A 19,903-nucleotide genomic window follows, 5' to 3' on the forward strand; every position below is an offset into this window, starting at 1 on the left:
ACCTGCCCCCAGCCGCTGCGGCTTGGGTGGGTATGCCCAACCCGCCCCCAGCTGCTCAGGCTTGGGTGGGATTTCCCAACCTGCCCCCAGCCGCTCAGTCTTGGGTGGGTTTGTCCAACCTGCCCCCAGCCGCTCAGTCTTGGTGGGTTTGTCCAACCTGCCCCCAGCGCTCCATCTGGGTGGGTTTTCCCCAACCCGCCCCCAGCCGCTCAGTCTTGGTGGGTTTTCCCAACCCGCCCCCAGCCTCTCAGTCTTGGTGGATTTGCCCAACCCACCCCGAGCCGCTGCTGCCTGGTTTCCCCTCCCACTCCCAGCCGCTGTGGCTGGGTTTCCCCTCCCGCCTCCTGCCTCTGCAGCCTTGGCTCCTTTACTGTGTCCGCGGCCTCTACTTTGCTCCCTTCTATAGCCCTTGGCTTCCATGTTGTCTTCAGTCTTCGTTCAGAGCCGGTATATGCAAATTAACCGCCATCTTGGCTGACAGTTAATTTGCATATACTCACTGATTAGCCAATGAAAAGGGTAGCGGTCATACGCCAATTACCATGTTTCTCTTTTATTAGTGTAGATTGTTTTCCACTTGATAATGGTCATCCCTGGAAGTAAGGACAAAAGGCGACCATCTTCCCCGGCTAGTTCTTCCATGACCTGGGCTTTTGATGGATTGCTTTCCAGTACTGGCATTCAGATCTCCTGCATTTTTTTTACCAGCCACACACATTTTATTGATTCTGATTCAGAATCAAAAGACTTACTAATTGTGTCTGATGTATCCATATAGAGATATGTCAGTGAGATCCTTATAAAGGAAGAGGATCAGGATGGGGGAACTGAGTGTGGGAAGGACATTAATAACTACTCACCTACACTGAGATTAGCAGCCCCTGCACCCCAACCAGAGACCTAGTGCCTTGTGGCCAGGATAGAAAACAGCAACTTCCTGAATCAAACTGTATTACAAAAAGCACTGTAGTCTTGTAAATAACCAGATATTCACAGCAGTGCTATAAACAGCAGACTTCATTTTTCCCTTGCTCCATTATAGGGAAACTAGAGGCCTGGTGCACGACATTTGTCCAACTGTCGGCTTAGGCCCGAGGGGTCCTTAGTGCTGCCACGGAGGTGGGAGAGGCTCCTGCCACCGCCGCTGCACTCGCCAGCCGTGAGCCCAGCTTCTGGCTGAGCGGTGCTCCCCCTGTGGGAGCGCACTGACCACCAGGGGGCAGCTCCTGCGTTGAGCATCTGCCCCCTGGTGGTCAGTGCGCATCATAGTGACTGGTCTTTCCACCGTTTGGTCGATTTGCATATTAGCCTTTTATCATATAGGATAATACTGTCCTAGGTCCAACTTCATTGGTGGAGTAGATAAGAGTGGCGGGGGACAGTTGAGATGCAGTATTAGACCTTTTAACTAGGTGGACCAGGGACTGGGGAGGCAACTTGGTTGACAGCAGGGCTTCAACCCAGCCAGAAAGTGGTGTGTCCAAGGGAATAGGTGTAAACCAGTGATGGTGAACCTATGACACGCGTGTCAGAGGTGACACGCGAACTCATTTTTTTTGGTTGATTTTCCTTTGTTAAATAGCATTTAAATATATAAAATAAATATCAAAAATATAAGTCTTTGTTTTATTATGGTTGCAAATATCAAAAAATTTCTATATGTGACACAGCACCAGAGTTAAGTTAGGGTTTTTCAAAATGCTGGCGCGCCAGAGTTAAGTTGGGGTTTTTCAAAATGCTGACGCGCTGAGCTCAAAAAGTTTGCCATCACTGGTGTAAACTCTGGTTGTTGTTCAGGCAGAAGGTTGACAAATGTGCAAGTTCCAGAGAATAGGTAGAACCCAGCAATATGAGTCTTAGGCTGGTACTAAGAAGTCTAGTTGCCATTTAAAATGTTGGTGTATGATTATGGGAACTCTGGCCCAGAGGTAGGGTTCAGGGGCAGTACTTGACTCTCTGGGATGGAGGCCTAGCTGGAGTTAGAAGCTCAGGCTTCACAGGAGTTCAGGTTACCAGTTCAGGAACTTGGAAAGAATCTACACTAATAAAAGAGAAAGATGCAAATTGACCATACCTTCACGATGCCCACCAGCCAATCAGGAGTGAGTATGTAAATTAACCTCATTGTCTCCGTGGAGACTGACAGCAGGAAGGAGGCAGCTCCCAGCATGGCACAGCCTGCTTGGCCATCTCCACGGCGACCCGGGAGCAGGCAAACACACCCACAGGCAGCTCCCAGCACGGCCTGCTTGGCCGTCGCCAGGGTGACCGGGGAGCAGGTGAGCCCGGCCCGCAGGCAGCACCCAGTACGGCCTGCTTGGCAGTCACTGCGGTGTGGAGTATGCAGGCCCTGCAGAGAGCAGAGAACCACAGGGAGCGGGCCTAAGCCATCAGTAGGACATCCCCTGAGGGCTCCCAGATTGGAGAGGGTGCAGGTCAGGCTGAAGGACACACACACACACACACACACACACACACACACACCCCTGCATGAATTTCGTGCACTGGGCCTGTAGTCTAATAATAATTTTAAAATGACATATCTCCTTCAAGCTCTGGAACATAGACCAAAGCAAATGACTAGTTATCCAGTTGATGGGATGGGAAGGGCCAGGAGGAAAGGGAGAACAGAGAATAGGTTCAGGGTCTGGCACTTAGGTGGAGGAATACAGTGGTTGCCGCCATGGTCTCATGTTCAAGTTTGGAATGACAGAGAATGCAGCTTAATTCTAAAGCCCACCAGAATAGGGGAGGTGGGCAGCTGATCTGCCAGGATAGGATTACAGAGTAGTTTGTTTTTTATCCTCACCCAAGGATATGCCTCCTATTGATTCTAAGAGAGAGAGGAAAGGAAAGAAAGAGAGACATTGATGTGAGAAAGAATTATTGGTTAGCTGCCTCTTGTATGTGCCATGACCGGAATCGAATCCACAACCTTTTGGTGTATGGATGACACTGAAGTGCATCCAGCATGACCAGTGGTGAACTTGAGGAGGGGCTGTGAAGGATTAAAGAAAACAGACAAGAGAATATAGTTGGGTCCAAGTGGATCACTATGCCTGGATGAGGAAACAATGACACAGCCTGTAAGCCAAGTCTTTATTTTATAGTCAGATCACACAAAGCAAAACAAGGGAGTGGTCAAGATGTTTACAATGTTCTTGTGAGTTTCAAATCTACTTAATTACATGCACCTGAGAACTCTATCAAGCTTTGTTTTAGCAGCACTTGCTGCACCTCCCACAGCCCACATCCCTCAGCTACCTAGGACTTACAGGGTTGGACTATAAGGTCAAGCTTACAACCATAGCCTTTGGCTAAAATTGTGCTGGGAGGGCTTTGCCCTCTCATCAGTCCGAGGCTTGAACCTGTCTAAATGCTGTAGCAGCTCTCCACATGACACTCTGACCAACTGAGCCACCTGGCCAGGGCAGATTACAGAGTTTTATAACCAGTAGGCTCTTTTCTTCCTCTTTCTTCCCCTTCATCTTTTCATTCATTTGACTTTTACTAAGCATCTGGTCCTAAAACCTGATTTCTATCCCTGTTCTCAAGGAGTTCATACCGATGTTTTTTTTTTTTAAATAAACTTTTAATTTTAGAATACTTTTAGATTTACAGAAATATTGCAAAGATAGTACAGACGCCCCATAGACCCTGCACCTAGTTTCCTCTATTGTTAACATCTTACATTAGCATGGTACATTCATTACTGTTCATGGACCATCACAGATACATCATTATCAACTAAATCTATAATTTATTTTGATTTCCCTAGTTTTTACCAAATGTCCTTTTTCTGTTCCGACATCCTATCTAGGGTACCATTACATTTAGTCGTCTGTCTCTTTAAGTTTCTTCTTGTCTATGACAATTTCTTAGATTTTCCTTGTTTTTGATAACTTAGACAGTTTTGAGGAGTACTGGTTAGACATTCTTTGGGAGGAAGACCACAGAAGTAAAGTACTTTTCTCATTAAATCATATCAAGGGTATGTACTGTCAACATGACTTATCCCTCTTGATGTTGACCATAATCACCTAGCTGTGCTACTGTTTGCCAGATTTCTCCACCTTAATGTCCCCCCTCCCTCCGACCCTGGATCGCACCATTGTATAGTATACTATGCTCTTTGGAAGAATGTTGCTATGTGCACTCCACATTTAAGGAGTAGGAGTTATGCTCTATCTCCTTGAGAGCAGAGTATTTACATAAATTATTTAAAACTAGAGGCCCAGTTCATGTATTTGTGCACCAGTGGGGTCCCTTGGCCTGGCCTGCAGGATTGGGCTGAAACTGGCTCTCTGACATCCCCGGAGGGGTCCTGGATTGTGAAAGGGCACAGGCCAGGCTGAGGGACCCCACCGATGTACGATCGGGGCCAGGGAGAGACACGGGAGGTTGGCCAGTTGGGGAGGGACCACAGGAGGGCTCCAGGGTGTGTCTGGCTCATCCCGCTCGGTCCTGATCGACCAGACCCCAGCAGCAAGCTAACCTACTGGTCGGAGCATCTGCCCCCTGGTGGTCGGTGCACGTCATAGTGAGCAGTTGAGCGGACTTAGCATATCATTAGCATATTACACTTTAATTGGTTGAACGGATGACCAGACACTTAGCATATTAGGCTTTTATTATATAGGATTCTTCTTCAAAGGAGATTTGTCTCTTCTATATTTATTCACTCGTTTACATTGCTGTGGACTCACATATTTCATACTTTGAGTTATAATCCCGCTTTGACCATTGGGAGCTCTTTCATTTAACTCCTGTGTCTGTTCGACATACTCCCATAATTGTAGGAGGTTGGTTGTTTTTTTGTTTTTTTTTTAGCACTTCCTCATTTTCTGATACTACAAGATATTCCAGGCTCATCATATGGATTTCCTGCCCCAGCACTAGAATCAGTCATTTTCCCAAGGAGCCCTGATTCCTTTTATTGGAGAATGGTATTAGAAACCAAGATTTGGATGCTAGGTGTGCTCATTGATACTGGGGATTCCTTGCTTCTTAGCCTTCTCAGCTGAAAGAGTAAGGAAATATGTGTGTATACTAAACTATGTGTATACACATGTCTGTAAATATTTCAATGTATAACCATATGTATCTGTGTTAAACATGGTTTTGTACTAATGTCTCCAACCAATCCATTACCACATGAATCATTCTCACCTAATATTGCTTATCTATAAACATCTACTCCAACAGTGAGAAACCTGGCTCCCACTATCTGCCATCCATTTACTTAATTCTTCAATGCTAGTGTACATGCATTGCAGTATCAAAATTGTTAGTCCATACCCCCATGGGAAACAACTTCATCCACCAGAGTGAAATCCTTATGTCATTTCCTTTGCTTTTAGTCTTATAGGCTTCATTTCTTTCCTTCAGTGAGGTTGTTTCATATATTTGTAATATATAGCTAGGTTGTTTTAATACAATACATTAAATGCTTTGAGAGAGATTAACACTGGGGAATACTGAGGTGGAACAACCAATCCAGTTGGAGGATAGGGTAGGGATGGAAAGCGTCTTAGAGCAGCAGTCGCCAACCTTTTGGACCTCACCGACCACCACTGGTCTGCGGACCACCGGTTGGTGACCGCTGCTCCAAAGGTTTCCTTAAACCAGCAGTCACCAAATTTTTGGACCTCATGGACCAACAGTGGTCCACGGGCCACCGGTTGGCGACTGCTGTCTTAGAGGAACCTCACTGTGGCCTGTTATATATCTTAAAGCAGCTCTTAAAGTATGATCTGTTGACCACAAGTATTAGCATCATCTGGGAAACTTAAATATAAATTTTTGGGCTTCACTACAGAATAAGTATTGGGGCTCAGCAATCTGTTTTTTTTATTTAATTTTGTTTTATTTCTTAAAGTATTACAAAGAGTATTACACATGTCTCCTTTCCCCCGCCCCTTGACATTCCCCCGGCCTCCCCCACCCCCCCAGTGTCTTGTGTCCATTGGTTATTCTTATATGCATGCATACAAGTCCTTCGGTTGATCTCCTACCCCCCCAACCCTCCCCAGGCTTCCCACTGTAGTTTGACAGTCTGCTCAATGCTGCTCTGCCCTTGTATCCATTTTTGTTCATCAGTCTATAATGGTCCTTATTATCCATAAATGAGTGAGATCATGTGGTATTTTTCTCGGCTTCCCAGAGGCCGTCTCAGCCTCACAGGGGCCATCTCAGCCTCACCGGGGCCGTCCCGGCCTCACAGGGGGCCACCTCTGTCCTATGGGGGCCGCCTCAGCCTCACGGGGGCCGTCTTAGCAACACGAAGTTTGGCATTCTGTTCTTTGTTGGGCGGCTCCTTGCTGGACAAAATCTCCAGGCGTTCCTGGTGGCTGAATATCTGGTATGCTTGCTTGGATTTCGTTTTCTACCAAGTGCACAGACTGCCTGTCTGCCGTCTCCCATTGTCCCATGTGAGACTGGATCTGGTGGACCTGCCTGTGCATTTGCTGGTACAGCGGTTCCATGTCACCGGCCCAGCCGGGTCCAGCTCCGGCTTCCTCCGAACCTGATTCTGCTTCTTGAGTGTGTCCCTTATGTATGTGAGGAGTTGAAATCTGCAGTCTGCTGGGCTGGGCTGCAAAAGTGCAGGTGGTTCTCTTTGTGCCACTGGCACAGCTTGGGTGGGGATGTAAATTGAGTAGGGCGGGGTCCCCGGGAATCCCCAGGCGGAGCAAGGGGCAATGGCGTCTCCGTGACTCCTCACCTCTCCGCGACTCCGCGTATTGCGTCTCGCGTCCCCGAGTGCCGGCGAGCAGCTCCGCTAGACAGCCACTCTCGCTTTCCGGCCCGTTGCAAGGCCGTCCCGCTTCTCCCCGTACGGGTCTGGGACCTCAGGATCCCGCCCCAAACAAGCTCAGTGGATTCGAGAGTCTGCATCCCCTTCCAATTGAAAAAAACTGCGCATCCAGTTGCAGCCCGCCTGGCGCTCGACTCCGCACCTCTGTTCTTGGCAAATCACCAGGGTGGGGCAAAGGGCGATGGCATCTGTGCGACTCCTCGCCTCTCCGCGACTCCATGTCCCCGCGTCCCCAAGTGCCAGCGGGCAGCTCCGCAAGCAAGCCACCCTCGCTCTCCGACCCGTTGCAAGGCTGTCCCGCCTCTCCCCGTAAGGGTCTGGGACCTCAGAATCCCGCCCCAAACAAGCTCAGTGGACTCGAGAGTCTGCAGCCCCTTCCGATTGAAAAAAACCGTGCATCCAGTTGCAGCCCGCCTGGCGAGCAACTCCGTACCTCTGTTTTTGGAGCCTCTGCACAACCTACTCAGTCTCAGTGCTCTTCTTTCTTTCCTTCCAGTTGTAGAGCTTCCACTGGGCCAGCTTTCCCATGGTTCTGAATCATAGCTGTTTGTCTTATAGTTGGTAGTCTCGATGTTGTTGTGGGAGGCAGCACGCACAGGTCTGTACCTTACGCCGCCATCTCGGTTCCTCAGCAATCTGTTTTTTTTTTTAACAACCCCTCCAAGAGATTCTGCAGAACATTGAGATATTGCTCTTAAAGAATGAGTTCAGTGAGTTTAGCTTGGTGAAAGGAGAGGATTGCATTCCAGGAAGAGGAAGTTGCTGTGAGCCTAAGCTTAGCGAACACAAAGCAGCATGATGATCATAAAGGGTTAAAATAAAATGTTTGAAGCAGGAAGTAACAGGAGAGGTCAGCAGTTTCTGGCTGTACCAGGAAGGGTTTGGAATGCCAAACTAATAAGCTTAAACTTCATTCTGTAGGCCACAGGAAGCCACTGAGGAACTGACATGCTGATTTCTAAAGCAACTGCACCTTTTTACATTCCCACCAACAGAGTTATGAGAATTCCAATTTTTCCACACCTGGTATTTTTTCACTTTTTGATTATAGCATCCTAATGGGTATGACATGGTATCTCATTGTGGTTTTGGTATCGCGTCATTTCCCTGATGACTAATGATGTTGAGCTTCTTTTCGTGTATTTATTGGCCATCTGGATATCTTCTTTAGAGAAATGTCTATTCAGATTCTTTGCTCATTTTTAATTGGTTATTTTTTAATTATTGAGTTGTAAGAGTTCTATATATATTCTAGGTACAAGTCCTTTATCAGATACACAATTCTCTCCCATTCCTTGGGTTGTTTTTCTACTTTTTTTAAAAAAAATATTTTAAATTAAAAAATATTTTTATTGGTTTCAGAGAGGAAGGGAGAGAGATAGAAACATCAGTGGTAAGAGAGAATCATTGATCAGCTGCCTCCTGCATGCCCCACAGTGGGGATCGAGCCTGCAACTTGTGCATGTGCTCTGACTGGGAATCGAATGTGATCTCCTCCTGGTTCATAGGTCGACACTCAACCACTGAGCCACACCGGCCAGCTGTTTTTCTACTTTCATGTTGGTACCTTTTGAAGCACAAGAGTTTTTAATGTAATTAAGCCTACTTTATTTTTTCCTTTTCCTTCCCTCCCCTCCCCTCTCTTTCCCTTCCCTTCCTTCTTTTTTTTTCTCAATTCTCCACCACCACCCCAAAACTCCCCACCAGAGCTGTCTGCCTGCTCTCTATTTATAAAGCTGTCTCTATTTTGCTTGGTAGTTCAGTTTGATCATTAAATTCCACATATGAATAAAAACATATGGTTCTTGTCTTTCTCTGACTGGCTTATTTCACTTAGCATAATGTTCTCCAGATCCATCCATACTGTCTCAAAGGGTAATATTTTCTTCTTTTTTTTTTTACTGCTGAGTAGTATTCCATTATGTAAATGTGCCATAGCTGTTTTATCCATTCATCTACTGATGGACACTTGGGCTGTTTCCAAATCTTGGCTGTTGTAAATAATGCTGCAATAAACATAGGGGTGCTCTAACCGGTTTGGCTCGGCGGATAGAGCGTCGGCCTGCGGACTCAAGGGTCCCAGGTTTGATTCCGGTCAAGGGCATGTACCTTGGTTGCAGGCACATCCCCAGTGGGGGGTGTGCAGGAGGCAGCTGATTGATGTTTCTCTCTCATTGATGTTTCTAACTCTATCCCTCTCCCTCTCTGTAAAAAAATCAATAAAATATATTTAAAAAATAAATAAATAAACATAGGGGTGCATATGTTATTTATAATTAGTGTTTCAGGTTTCTTTGGATAAATTCCCAGAAGTGGAATTGCTGGGACATAAGGCAGTTCCATTTTTAATTTTAAAAAATGTTAATGTTTTTTAATTGATTTTAGAGGAAGGGAGAGGGAGAGAGAGACAGAAACATCGATCAACTGCCTCATGCACACCCCCTACTGGGGATTGAACCCACAACCTGGGCTTGTGCCTGGACAGGGAATCCAACTGGCGACCTTCTGGTATATGGGTCAACGCTCAACCACTGAGCCACATCGCCAGGCCATTTTTAATTTTTTGAGGTAACTCCATACTGCTTTCTACACCAATCTGCATTCCCACCATCAGTGCACAAGGGTTCCCTTTTCTCCACATCCTGGCCAACACTTGTTGTTTATTGATTTGTTTATGATAGCTATTCCGACAGGTGTGAGTTGGTATCTCATTGTGGTGTGAGTTGATATCTCATTGTGGTTTTAATTTGCATTTTTCTGATGATTAGTGACTTTGAGCATCTTTTCATATGTCATTGGCCATCTGTATGTCCTCTTTGGAGAAGTGTCTAAAACAGGTTCTTTGCCCATTCTTTAAATTTTTTTTTTTTGGTATTGAGTTTTATGAGTTCTTTATAAATTTTGGATATTAACCCTTTATCAGATGTATCGGTGAATATGTTCTTCCATTCAGTGGGTTGTCTTTTCTGTGCCTGTATTTTCTTCTAATAGTTTTGTAGGCTAAGTTCTTATATTTAGGTCTTTGATTCATTTCTAATTAATTATTTGTATAGTGTGAGGTAGGGGACCTATTCCATTCTTTTTCACACGGATATCAAGTTCATTTATTTTTGTTGTTATTTTTTTGTTGTTAATCCTTACTCTAGGACAGTGGTCGGCAAACTGCGGCTCGCGAGGCATATGCAGCTCTTTGGCCCCTTGAGTGTGGCTCTTCCCCAAAATACCACGTACGGGCGCACTGTACAGTGCGATTGAAACTTCGTGGCCCATGCGCAGAAGTCGGTATTTTGTGGAAGAGCCACACTCAAGGGGCCAAAGAGCCGCATGTGGCTCGTGAACCGCAGTTTGCCGACCACTGCTCTAGGATATTCCATTAATATTTAGAGTGGAAGGGAATATGGAAGAGGGAGGGAGAGAGGGAGAGAGAAACATCAATGTGAGAGAGACACATAGATTGGTTGCCTTCCACATGTGTCCCGACCAGGCCAGTTATTGAACTTGCAACCCAGGTACCTGCTCTTGACTGGGAATTGAACCCATGACCCTTTGGTGCATGGGCTATTGCTCTTACCATTGTGAAACACTGGCCAGGGCATGGATATCCAGTTTAAATGACTATTCTTTCCTCAGTGAATTGTTTTGGCATCTTTTTGAAAGCAAGTGACCATAAACCACTGAAAAATTTTAATCAGAGGAGTGACATGATTTCTTTTATATTTTAAGACAATATCACTGTATGCTATGTAGAGAATGTATTGGAGGAGTCAAGAGTGGATGTAGGGAGACCAGTAGTAAGAAGCTGCAGTTATCCAGGCCAGAGATAATTATGATGTAGACCACAGTAGTGGTAATGGAGACGTAGAGAAATACACAATTTATATTTGGGAAATAAAGTTAATTGGACTAGGGACTGTCTGGCTAGGGAGGTTAAAAGAGGGGAGAGGTCAAGGATGATTTATATTTGGGTTGGAGTCAAGAATGATTTTCAGATTTCTAGCTTGTATAACTAAGTGGATAGTAGTATCATTTACTATCACACAAATGAAGAAGCATGTTTTTAGAGAGGACATAATGATTTTAATTTGAGGTTAATTGAATTTCAGGTGCCTTTGTGACTTTTAAGTGGAGATGTCCAGAAGACAGTTGGAATATGGATCTAGATTAGAGCTTGGGGGCAAGACCTGGGTTGGAGAGTGATTTGGGAATCATGAACACAAAGGTGGGAGTGGAAGCTCTAGGAGAGCCTGAGGAAAGTAAAAGTAGTGAGAAGAGGGCCCAGGACTGAACCATCTTGGAAGAAGAATAGGAGCCCAAGGACACAGAAGAAATGACCAGTGATTGGTGGTGGTGCTTGTGGGGGTGAACCAGAAGGAATCTCTCAGAAGGGAATTTTAAGGAGGGGAATGATCATTAGTGTCAAATGCATCATAGAGGTCCAGAAAAATAAGGCCTGAGAAGTGCCCATGTATTTTTCCATGCTCCCACAATATAGGTTGGTTGGTTGATTTTACAAAAAATATCACTCCATACTTCTTATGGGTGGCAAATTTTTTTTTAATACTGTGGAACCAATAACCTTTGCACATACATTTCCCACAACTAGTGCCTGAAGGTGTTGCTGGCAGTGTCTGGTGGATATTTGCATCTTAACTAATGCCAGGTTTCATTGGCGTCTTCTGTGCTAATCTTTCCCATCCTGAATTGAGGATATTAAAAGCCCAAGTGCAGTTTCGATTCCAAAATGGACTCGAAAGTATTCTTAGACTGAATGTTCAAACTGTTTCCTTTCTTTCTAATGTTAATATATATCTTTAATTTTTTAAATAGATACGTGAAAGAGGCCAAAGAAGCAACTAAGAATGGAGATCTGGAAGAAGCATTTAAACTTTTCAATTTAGCAAAGGACATTTTTCCCAATGAAAAGGTGATGAGCAGAATCCAAAAACTACAGGAAGCCTTGGAGGAGTTGGCAGATGGAGATGATGAATTCACAGATGTGTGCAACTCTGGCCTGCTGCTGTATCGAGAACTGCACAACCAACTATTTGAGCACCAGAAGGAAGGTGTAGCTTTCCTATATAGCCTATATAGGGATGGAAGAAAAGGCGGTATCTTGGCAGATGATATGGGATTAGGGAAGACTGTTCAAATCATTGCTTTCCTTTCTGGTATGTTTGATGCTTCACTTGTCAATCATGTGCTGCTGATCATGCCAACAAGTCTTATTAGCACATGGGTAAAAGAATTTGTCAAGTGGACTCCAGGAATGAGAGTCAAAACCTTTCATGGTCCTAGTAAGGATGAACGTGCCAGAAACCTCAGTCGGATTCAGCAAAGGAATGGTGTAATTATCACTACATACCAAATGTTAATCAATAATTGGCAGCAACTTTCAACCTTGAATGGCCAAGAGTTTGTGTGGGACTATGTCATACTTGATGAAGCACATAAAATAAAATCTTCATCTACTAAGTCAGCAATATGTGCTCGTGCTGTCCCTGCCAGTAATCGCATTCTCCTCACAGGAACTCCAATCCAGAATAATTTGCAAGAACTGTGGTCCCTGTTTGATTTTGCTTGTCAAGGGTCCCTGCTAGGGACATTAAAAACTTTTAAAATAGAGTATGAAAATCCTATTACTAGAGCAAGAGAGAAGGATGCTACTGCAGGGGAAAAAGCCTTGGGACTGAAAATATCTGAAAACCTAATGGCAATCATAAAACCCTATTTTCTCAGGAGGACTAAAGAAGAGGTACAGAAGAAAAAGTCAAGCAACTCAGAGGTCAGACTTAGTGAAAAGAATCTAGATGTTAATGCCAGTTATGAAATGCCTTCCCTTTCCAGGAAAAATGATTTAATTATTTGGATACGCCTTGTACCTTTACAAGAAGAAATATACAGGAAATTTGTGTCTCTAGATCATATCAAGGAGTTGTTAATGGAGACACGCTCACCTTTGGCTGAGCTAGGTGTCTTAAAGAAGCTGTGTGATCATCCTAGGCTGCTCTCTGCAAGGGCTTGTCATTTGCTGAATCTAGGGGCTGTCAGATTTTCTGCTCAAGATGAAAATGAAGGGGAAGATTCCTCAGATGTGGACCATATTCATATTGACCAAATAACTGATGATACACTGATGAAAGAATCTGGAAAAATGATATTTCTACTGGACCTCCTTAACAGACTGCGAGATGAGGGGCATCAGACTCTGGTGTTTTCCCAGTCAAGACAAATTCTAAACATCATTGAACGCCTTCTTAAGAATAGACACTTTAAGATATTGCGAATTGATGGAACAATTACTCATCTTGTGGAACGAGAAAAAAGAATTAACTTATTCCAGCAGAATAAAGATTACTCTGTCTTTCTGCTTACCACTCAAGTAGGTGGTGTTGGCTTAACATTAACTGCAGCAACCAGAGTGGTCATTTATGACCCTAGCTGGAATCCTGCAACTGATGCTCAAGCTGTGGATAGAGTTCACAGAATTGGACAAAAAGAAAATGTTGTGGTTTATAGGTTAATCACTTGTGGAACTGTAGAGGAAAAAATATACAGAAGACAGGTTTTCAAGGAGTCATTAGTAAGACAAACTACTGGTGATAAGAAGAACCCTTTCCGATATTTTAGTAAACAGGAATTAAGAGAGCTCTTCACAATCGAAGATTTTCAGAACTCTGTAACCCAGTTGCAGCTTCAGTCTTTGCATGCTGCTCAGAGGAGATCTGATAAGAAACTAGATGAACATATTGCCTACCTGCACACTTTGGGGATAGCTGGAATCTCAGACCATGATTTGATGTACACACATGATCTGTCTGTTAAAGAAGAGCTTGATGTGATAGAAGAATCTCACTATATTCAACAAAGGGTTCAGAAAGCTCAATTCCTTGTTGAATCTGAGTCTCAAAATACAGAGCTCTTAATGGAAAGACAAAGAAGTAGAAATGAGGGGATCTGGCTGAGAGAACCTGTATTTCCTTCTCAAACAAAGGAGAAATGCCCTCAAGTGAATAAACCACAGCCTCAGCCCTCATCTTTTCTAACTACTCATTATACCCAGGAAGAAGAAATCAGTTCCCAAATGGCAAGTGTAATCATTGATGATCTGCCTGAAGAGAGTGAGAAATACTGTCTTTCCAGTGTAAAGACAAATGTTACCATTGTACAAGATGGTAGGCACCCACATGAAAGCACATTTGATGCTGACTTTATAGCTATGTTACCCAAGGGGTGTGGAAGTGTAGAAGAAATTTGTACCGACTCTTTATTGGGAATGGCTCTACAAAAAGAGGCACCACAAGAGGGGACTACACAGGAGGCACTGCAAAGTTTTAATTATTTACTTAGCAAATCTGTCAGAGCTGATCGTGGGCCAAATATAGATGAACTAAAGGATGATGAGATTTTACACCAGTGTAATCCCTGGCCCACTAATCCTATAACAGATGAAAATAAAAATACAGAATCAGATGCATCTGTTATTAAAATAGCTGATGATGTCTTGTCAGCATCCCACAGTGCACTGATGGATGCTCACCCAAATGAGGCCACGTTAGAAGAGGAACCTTTAGAATCTTCACCACAGTATGTGTGTGATTTCAATCTTTTCTTGGAAGACTCTGCAGACAATGGACAAAATCCTTCCAGTCAGTCTTTCGAGCATGTTGAGAAAGAAAATAGCTTGTGTGGCTCTGCAACTAATTCTGGAGTAGAGTTTGTGCATAGCAAAGCAGGTCTCAGTATGGATCTTTCTGAGAAAGATGATGAGTCAGAAGTAGTAGTTAATTTGAGAGTCAGAAGTAAAACTAGAAGGATCGTTTCAGATGGTGAAGATGAACATGATACTGTTAAAGATACTTCAAGCACAAATCCATTCAGCACATCTCCCTTTCAGTTCTTATCTGTAAAACAGTTTGATGCTTCAACTCCCAAAAATGACATCAGTCCACCTGGAAGGTTCTTTTCACCGAAAATACCTGATAGTATAAATAAGTCTGTAAACTCTAGAAGATCCTTGGCTTCTAGGAGGTCTCTTATTAATGTGGTTTTAGACCATGTGGAGGATATGGAGGAAAGACTTGAATACAGCAGTGAAGCAAAGGTAGCTGAAGATTCTCTGGAGGAAAGAGCCGAGGAAAGCAGTGGCGAAGCCTCAGAGGGTACAGAAGAGGAACCTTTCAGAGAAACATTGTCTTCAGAAAGTAAGTCCAGTTGGTTAAGTACACCTAAGTCTGGTGCTGTAGCTCAGGAGACCTCTCCTGGTGACCCTGGGCCTTTGTCTAGTGGACAGTTGGTTGATTCTCCTCAAGATAAGGCAGTGGAGGCTGTGAATGACTATGAGACTCTTGTAATGCGTGGAAAAGAATTGAAAGAATGTGGGAAAATACAGGAGGCCTTAAACTGTTTAGTTAAAGCACTTGACATAAAAAGTGCAGATCCTGAAGTCATGCTCATGACTTTAAGTTTATATAAGCAACTTAATACAACTTGAGAATATAACCTATTTATTGTATTTTAAAGCAAAACTAAATATGAGATAATATGTTATGATTGGGTTCTTTGGAATTATGGAGCATTCAGGCTTCAGGTGAGAAAGATCTCAAAAGGCAAGTTTTTGTTTCTAGCTTTTTTACAAATTCTGCCTTTACCCCCTTCTCCTGCCCTCCCAGTACATATATTCTGGTATTCTTTTAGGCATACTCTACAAACTTCATAGAACTATATTATTTCTAGAAATATTTTTGTGAAATTATTCTGGCCATTTTAAATTTTATTCTGAAAATGATCACTTTTGTGTATCACAATACAGATAAGATTATTAAAGTTACTTTTCTCAAGTGTTTCCCATTCACTTTCTTTCCCTGCTATGATTCTGGCAAATGCATATACAAACTCCTTAGTTTAGGCAGGAGGTTGTCATTAGTATTCCAAACCTAAGATCTGCTATTTTATGCTCTCAGCTTACTATAGTAGGCTTCTTTATCACTGGTACCCTACCGTAGAGTCACTTTGCCAACCACTTATCATTCTTCCCTCACCACCAGCTGTGTTCTGACATATACTAGTACTGAAAAGAAGTTTGGTTCCTTCTCAGGAACAAATGTAGTGTAGCATACTCTGCACTTGGTCACTGGGGCAGGAAAACTCAAATTTATCAAGTACCTACTGTATATTGGGTACTCTTCATAGGTTTCTTGTTTAATCTCTACCATAATCTTTGAGGTCAAGGGTGGCATTTCCATTTTTTAATTGAGGAAACTTAAGATGCTGCGAGGTTGTGACCTGCCCAAGATCACATAGTAAGGGGTGAAATGGATTTTTAACTGTGTGTTACCTAGTGAAAAGCCATATAATATACTGTATATCACAGTCACACTTCTGACACAAAATGTTTAGGAATTTTCACACCAAGCAGTTCTCCAATTCTCTGCAGACACCAATTGGGTGTCCTACCATTCAACTTAATTCTGACACTACTTGGAATTAGGATCAGACTCTACAGGTTTAAGGGCACATTCCCATAAAACTGCCCTCACTTCAGATGCCAGTTGCTAGTATTGGGTCTTCATGTTATTCACATTTCTGTTCAACTTGGCTAAAAACTGAGGGTTTCCATGACTGCTCCTTTAGGTTCAATAATTTGCTAGAACAGCTCACAGAACTCGGGAAAACAGTTTACTTATTATTACTTGTTTTTATAAAGAATACAACTCCAGAAGAGATGTATGGGGCAAGGTATGGGGGTTGGAAAGGGTAAGTGAAGTGTCCATGCCCTCCGGGCACTGCCACACTCCCAGCACTTTGATGTGTTCACCAATCCTAAGCTTTAGGGTTTTTTATGAAGGCTTCATTACATAGGCATGATTATGTAAATGATTGGCCATTGGTGAGTAACTCAATCTCTAGCTCCTCTCCCCATCCCAGAGGCCAGGAGAAGGGGCTACAACTTCCAAACCTCTAATTTTGTTTTGGTCTTTTTAGTAACCAGTCCATATCTGAAGCTATTTAGGGCCCCCCAGCCACTAGTCATCTCATTAGCATACCAAAGACAACCCAGATTCAAAGGGTTTAGGAGCTGTGTGCCAGGCAGGAACCAGGAACGAAGACCACTTATTTTTTTAAAAATACGTTTATTGATTTTGGAGAGGAAGGGAGAGAGAGATAGAAACATAAATGATGAGAGAGAATCATTGATTGGCTGCCTCCTGCACGTCTCCTACTGAGGATTGAGCCTGCAATCCGGGCGTGTGCCCTGACCTGGAATTGAATCGTGACCTCCTTGTTTTTAGGTTGGCACTCAACCAGTGAGCCACACCGGCTGGGTGACCACTTATTTTTTATGTCACATACACACATATATAAAAGTTACTTATAAATTGTATGTATACAGCAAGTAGGGCACTCAGGGGTTGTACAAAAGAAAATATTTTTATAAGAAGAAGGGTGGGGCAGGGGTATTAGCAAAAGGGAAAAAAATGGATTTTTAGATCAGGACATCATCATTTTGGGGGGAAGGGGAAGGAAAAGGGTTTTATTATAGACTAGAGGCCCGGTTCATGAAATTCATGCACTGGGGGGGGGGGGGTGTCCCTCAGCCCAGCCTGCACCCTCTCCAATTTGGGATGCCTCGGGCCTAAACCGGCAGTCTAACATTCCTCTCACAATCCGGGACTGCTGAAGTGTGAGAGATGAAAGGAAATTAGTAAAATGTATATGAAAATAATATATAAATTTATTAATAAATTAACAAAAGGATATAACAATAGAGGCATGATATAAAAATGACAAAAACATGATATGAAAACAAAAACATGATATAAAAACAACAGTGATGCAAACAATGACTGATAAAGTGATTCAACTTATTCTAATATCTCCCTGTACACCACATTAAGAGTGAAAACACTTTCAGAGTGCTTGACTAATTTCCCTTGTGCTGAAGTATTTAGAACTTTAACTTTAACATCACATGCTCTTCAAACTCGAGAGAAAGCAACATATAACTGACCATGTGCGAAAACGGGTTCAGGTAGAAATATGCCTGTTCTGTCTAGAGTTTGTCCTTGTGATTTATTAATAGTCATCACAAGTGCTGGCATCACGGGAAACTGTCGTCGAATCAATTTAAATGGGAGGCCAGTGTCAGATGGGGACAAATCAATTCTTGGAATCAGAACAACCTCTCCCTCTGTAGATCCTGTTAGTACGTCAGCTTCAATAATGTTAGGTCGTAATCTATTGATAATAAATCTGGTACCATTACAAAGACCCCATTTACTATTAAGATTTCTCAATAGCATGATTGTGCCCACTTTCAATTTTAATTTATGACACGGCATTCCCGAAGGAGTAATACTATTAAGAAATTCGATGGGAAAATTTTCCTTTTCAGCATCATCTGTGGAATCAATGGAATCATCACTGAAATATGTGTGAAAATCTCCAAGTATATCCAAATTTTCTTCATTTAATTTTTGAACATGATCATTTTTTGGATCAAGAATTGCACGTTTAGATATATTTTTAATATTATCTATAGATACAGTATTTCCAAAGGTAGCTTCAATAATAGATCCATTACAAATCATTTCACAGGGGATTTCAATAATATCCATTCCTAAATGAAAACTGCTATCAAGTTTGCCATCTCCAAGTTTTACTAACCATTCACTATAAGCAGAATCCTCTGATCTCATATTTGTTGTAAGAGACAACTTTCTGAAACATCCCCAAACATTACAGTACTTTAAACTCGTTTGTACTATGGCCGATTGCATAGCATGTGGTACAATTCTGAGACATTGTTGAAAATCCCCTCCAAGAAGGAGAACTTTCCCACCAAATACAACATTCGAATTCATAATTTCTCTTAATAATCTGTCTATGGCATTTATAGCATGACTGGATGCCATGGTGCATTCATCAGTAATAAGAAGTTGGGCCTTTTTAATAGTTTTAACAACTTCACTGTTTATATCCAGTCTAGAAATTGAAGTTTCATTTAATGGAATCGGTAATTTATATTGGGAATGAAAGGTGCTTCCACTGAGAAGTAAATTTGCAGCAATTCCTGTAGACGCTGTGGGTAAAACAGTACCACCACAACCTCTAATATAATGTATTAAAACTTTATAAAGATATGCCTCCACGCTCCGAGGGCCAGTTCCTGCTTCAAACCTCGCCCTCCCAGGAAACAGCTTGGTGGAGGGCGCAGCCCTTGGCAAGGTGACCCAGGACTCAGTGCGTCCACCCCCGAGGGCCAGTTTCTGCCTGAAACCTCGCCTTCGCAGGAAACAGCTCAGGGAGGGCACAGCCATTTCCAAGATGACTCCTGCAGGACTGACTTCCTTCTGGTTGGTCAAGCCTCAGTCGTGATGCATTACACCCAGGGTTTTTATATAAATAGATTGCCTCTTACTTTGGGGGTTGGAGAGGGCCCTTGTGACAGATTATCTCATTGATGTTGACCAGAAAATTCCAGTCTGGTTGATTACATTTCTAGTGAAGGTCAAAACTTTAGCCCTGGCTGGTTTGGCATACAATGTCGGCCTGTGGACTGAAGGGTCCCGGGTTTGATTCTGGTCAAGGGCATATGCCTGGGTTGTGAGCTTGATCCCCAGTAGTGGGTGTGCAGGAGGCAGCCGATCAATGATTCTCACTCATCATTGATGTTTCTATCTCCCTCTCCCAATCCCTTCCTCTGAAATATATATATATATCCTATCTAATAAAAGACAAAAAGGGTAATTAACCGTACCTCCGCTACGCTTCCCATTGGCTAATCAGCGAGATATGCAAATTAACTGCCAACTAAGATGGCAGTTAACCACCAACAAAGATGGCGGCTAATTTGCATACTGCAGGCAGGGTAGGACAGCACAAGCCGCCATCCAGGCCCCCATGTGCGACCTGGGGGCAGGGGCTCAGGCAAAGCAATCGCTGATTGCCTCGCCCGAGCCCTCGCCTGCCCACCAGAGACACGGGGCCCACTCCAGTGTTCGACCTGGGGGCAGGCGGGGGCTGGGGCGAAGGCAAGTGGTGCTGATCGCCTCGCCCGAGCCCTCGCCCGCCCACCGGAGACACGTC

General features: G+C 43.4%; 1 protein-coding gene across 1 annotated transcript in view; it reads left to right on the top strand.

The window, feature by feature from the left end:
- The window catches only part of ERCC6L (ERCC excision repair 6 like, spindle assembly checkpoint helicase), a 28,598-nt gene extending 12,941 nt beyond the window's left edge, over nt 1-15,657 (top strand). The window contains exon 2 of the mRNA XM_014465552.2: nt 11,645-15,657. Coding sequence (XP_014321038.1) covers nt 11,645-15,308 — 3,664 coding nt within the window. The 3' untranslated portion in view covers nt 15,309-15,657. The remainder of the gene's footprint in view (nt 1-11,644) is intronic.
- Nucleotides 15,658-19,903: the final 4,246 nt, after the last annotated feature.

The sequence above is a fragment of the Myotis lucifugus genome, unplaced genomic scaffold (genome assembly GCF_000147115.1).
Source record: "Myotis lucifugus unplaced genomic scaffold, Myoluc2.0 scaffold_4, whole genome shotgun sequence".
In the NCBI taxonomy this organism is placed as follows: domain Eukaryota; kingdom Metazoa; phylum Chordata; class Mammalia; order Chiroptera; family Vespertilionidae; genus Myotis; species Myotis lucifugus.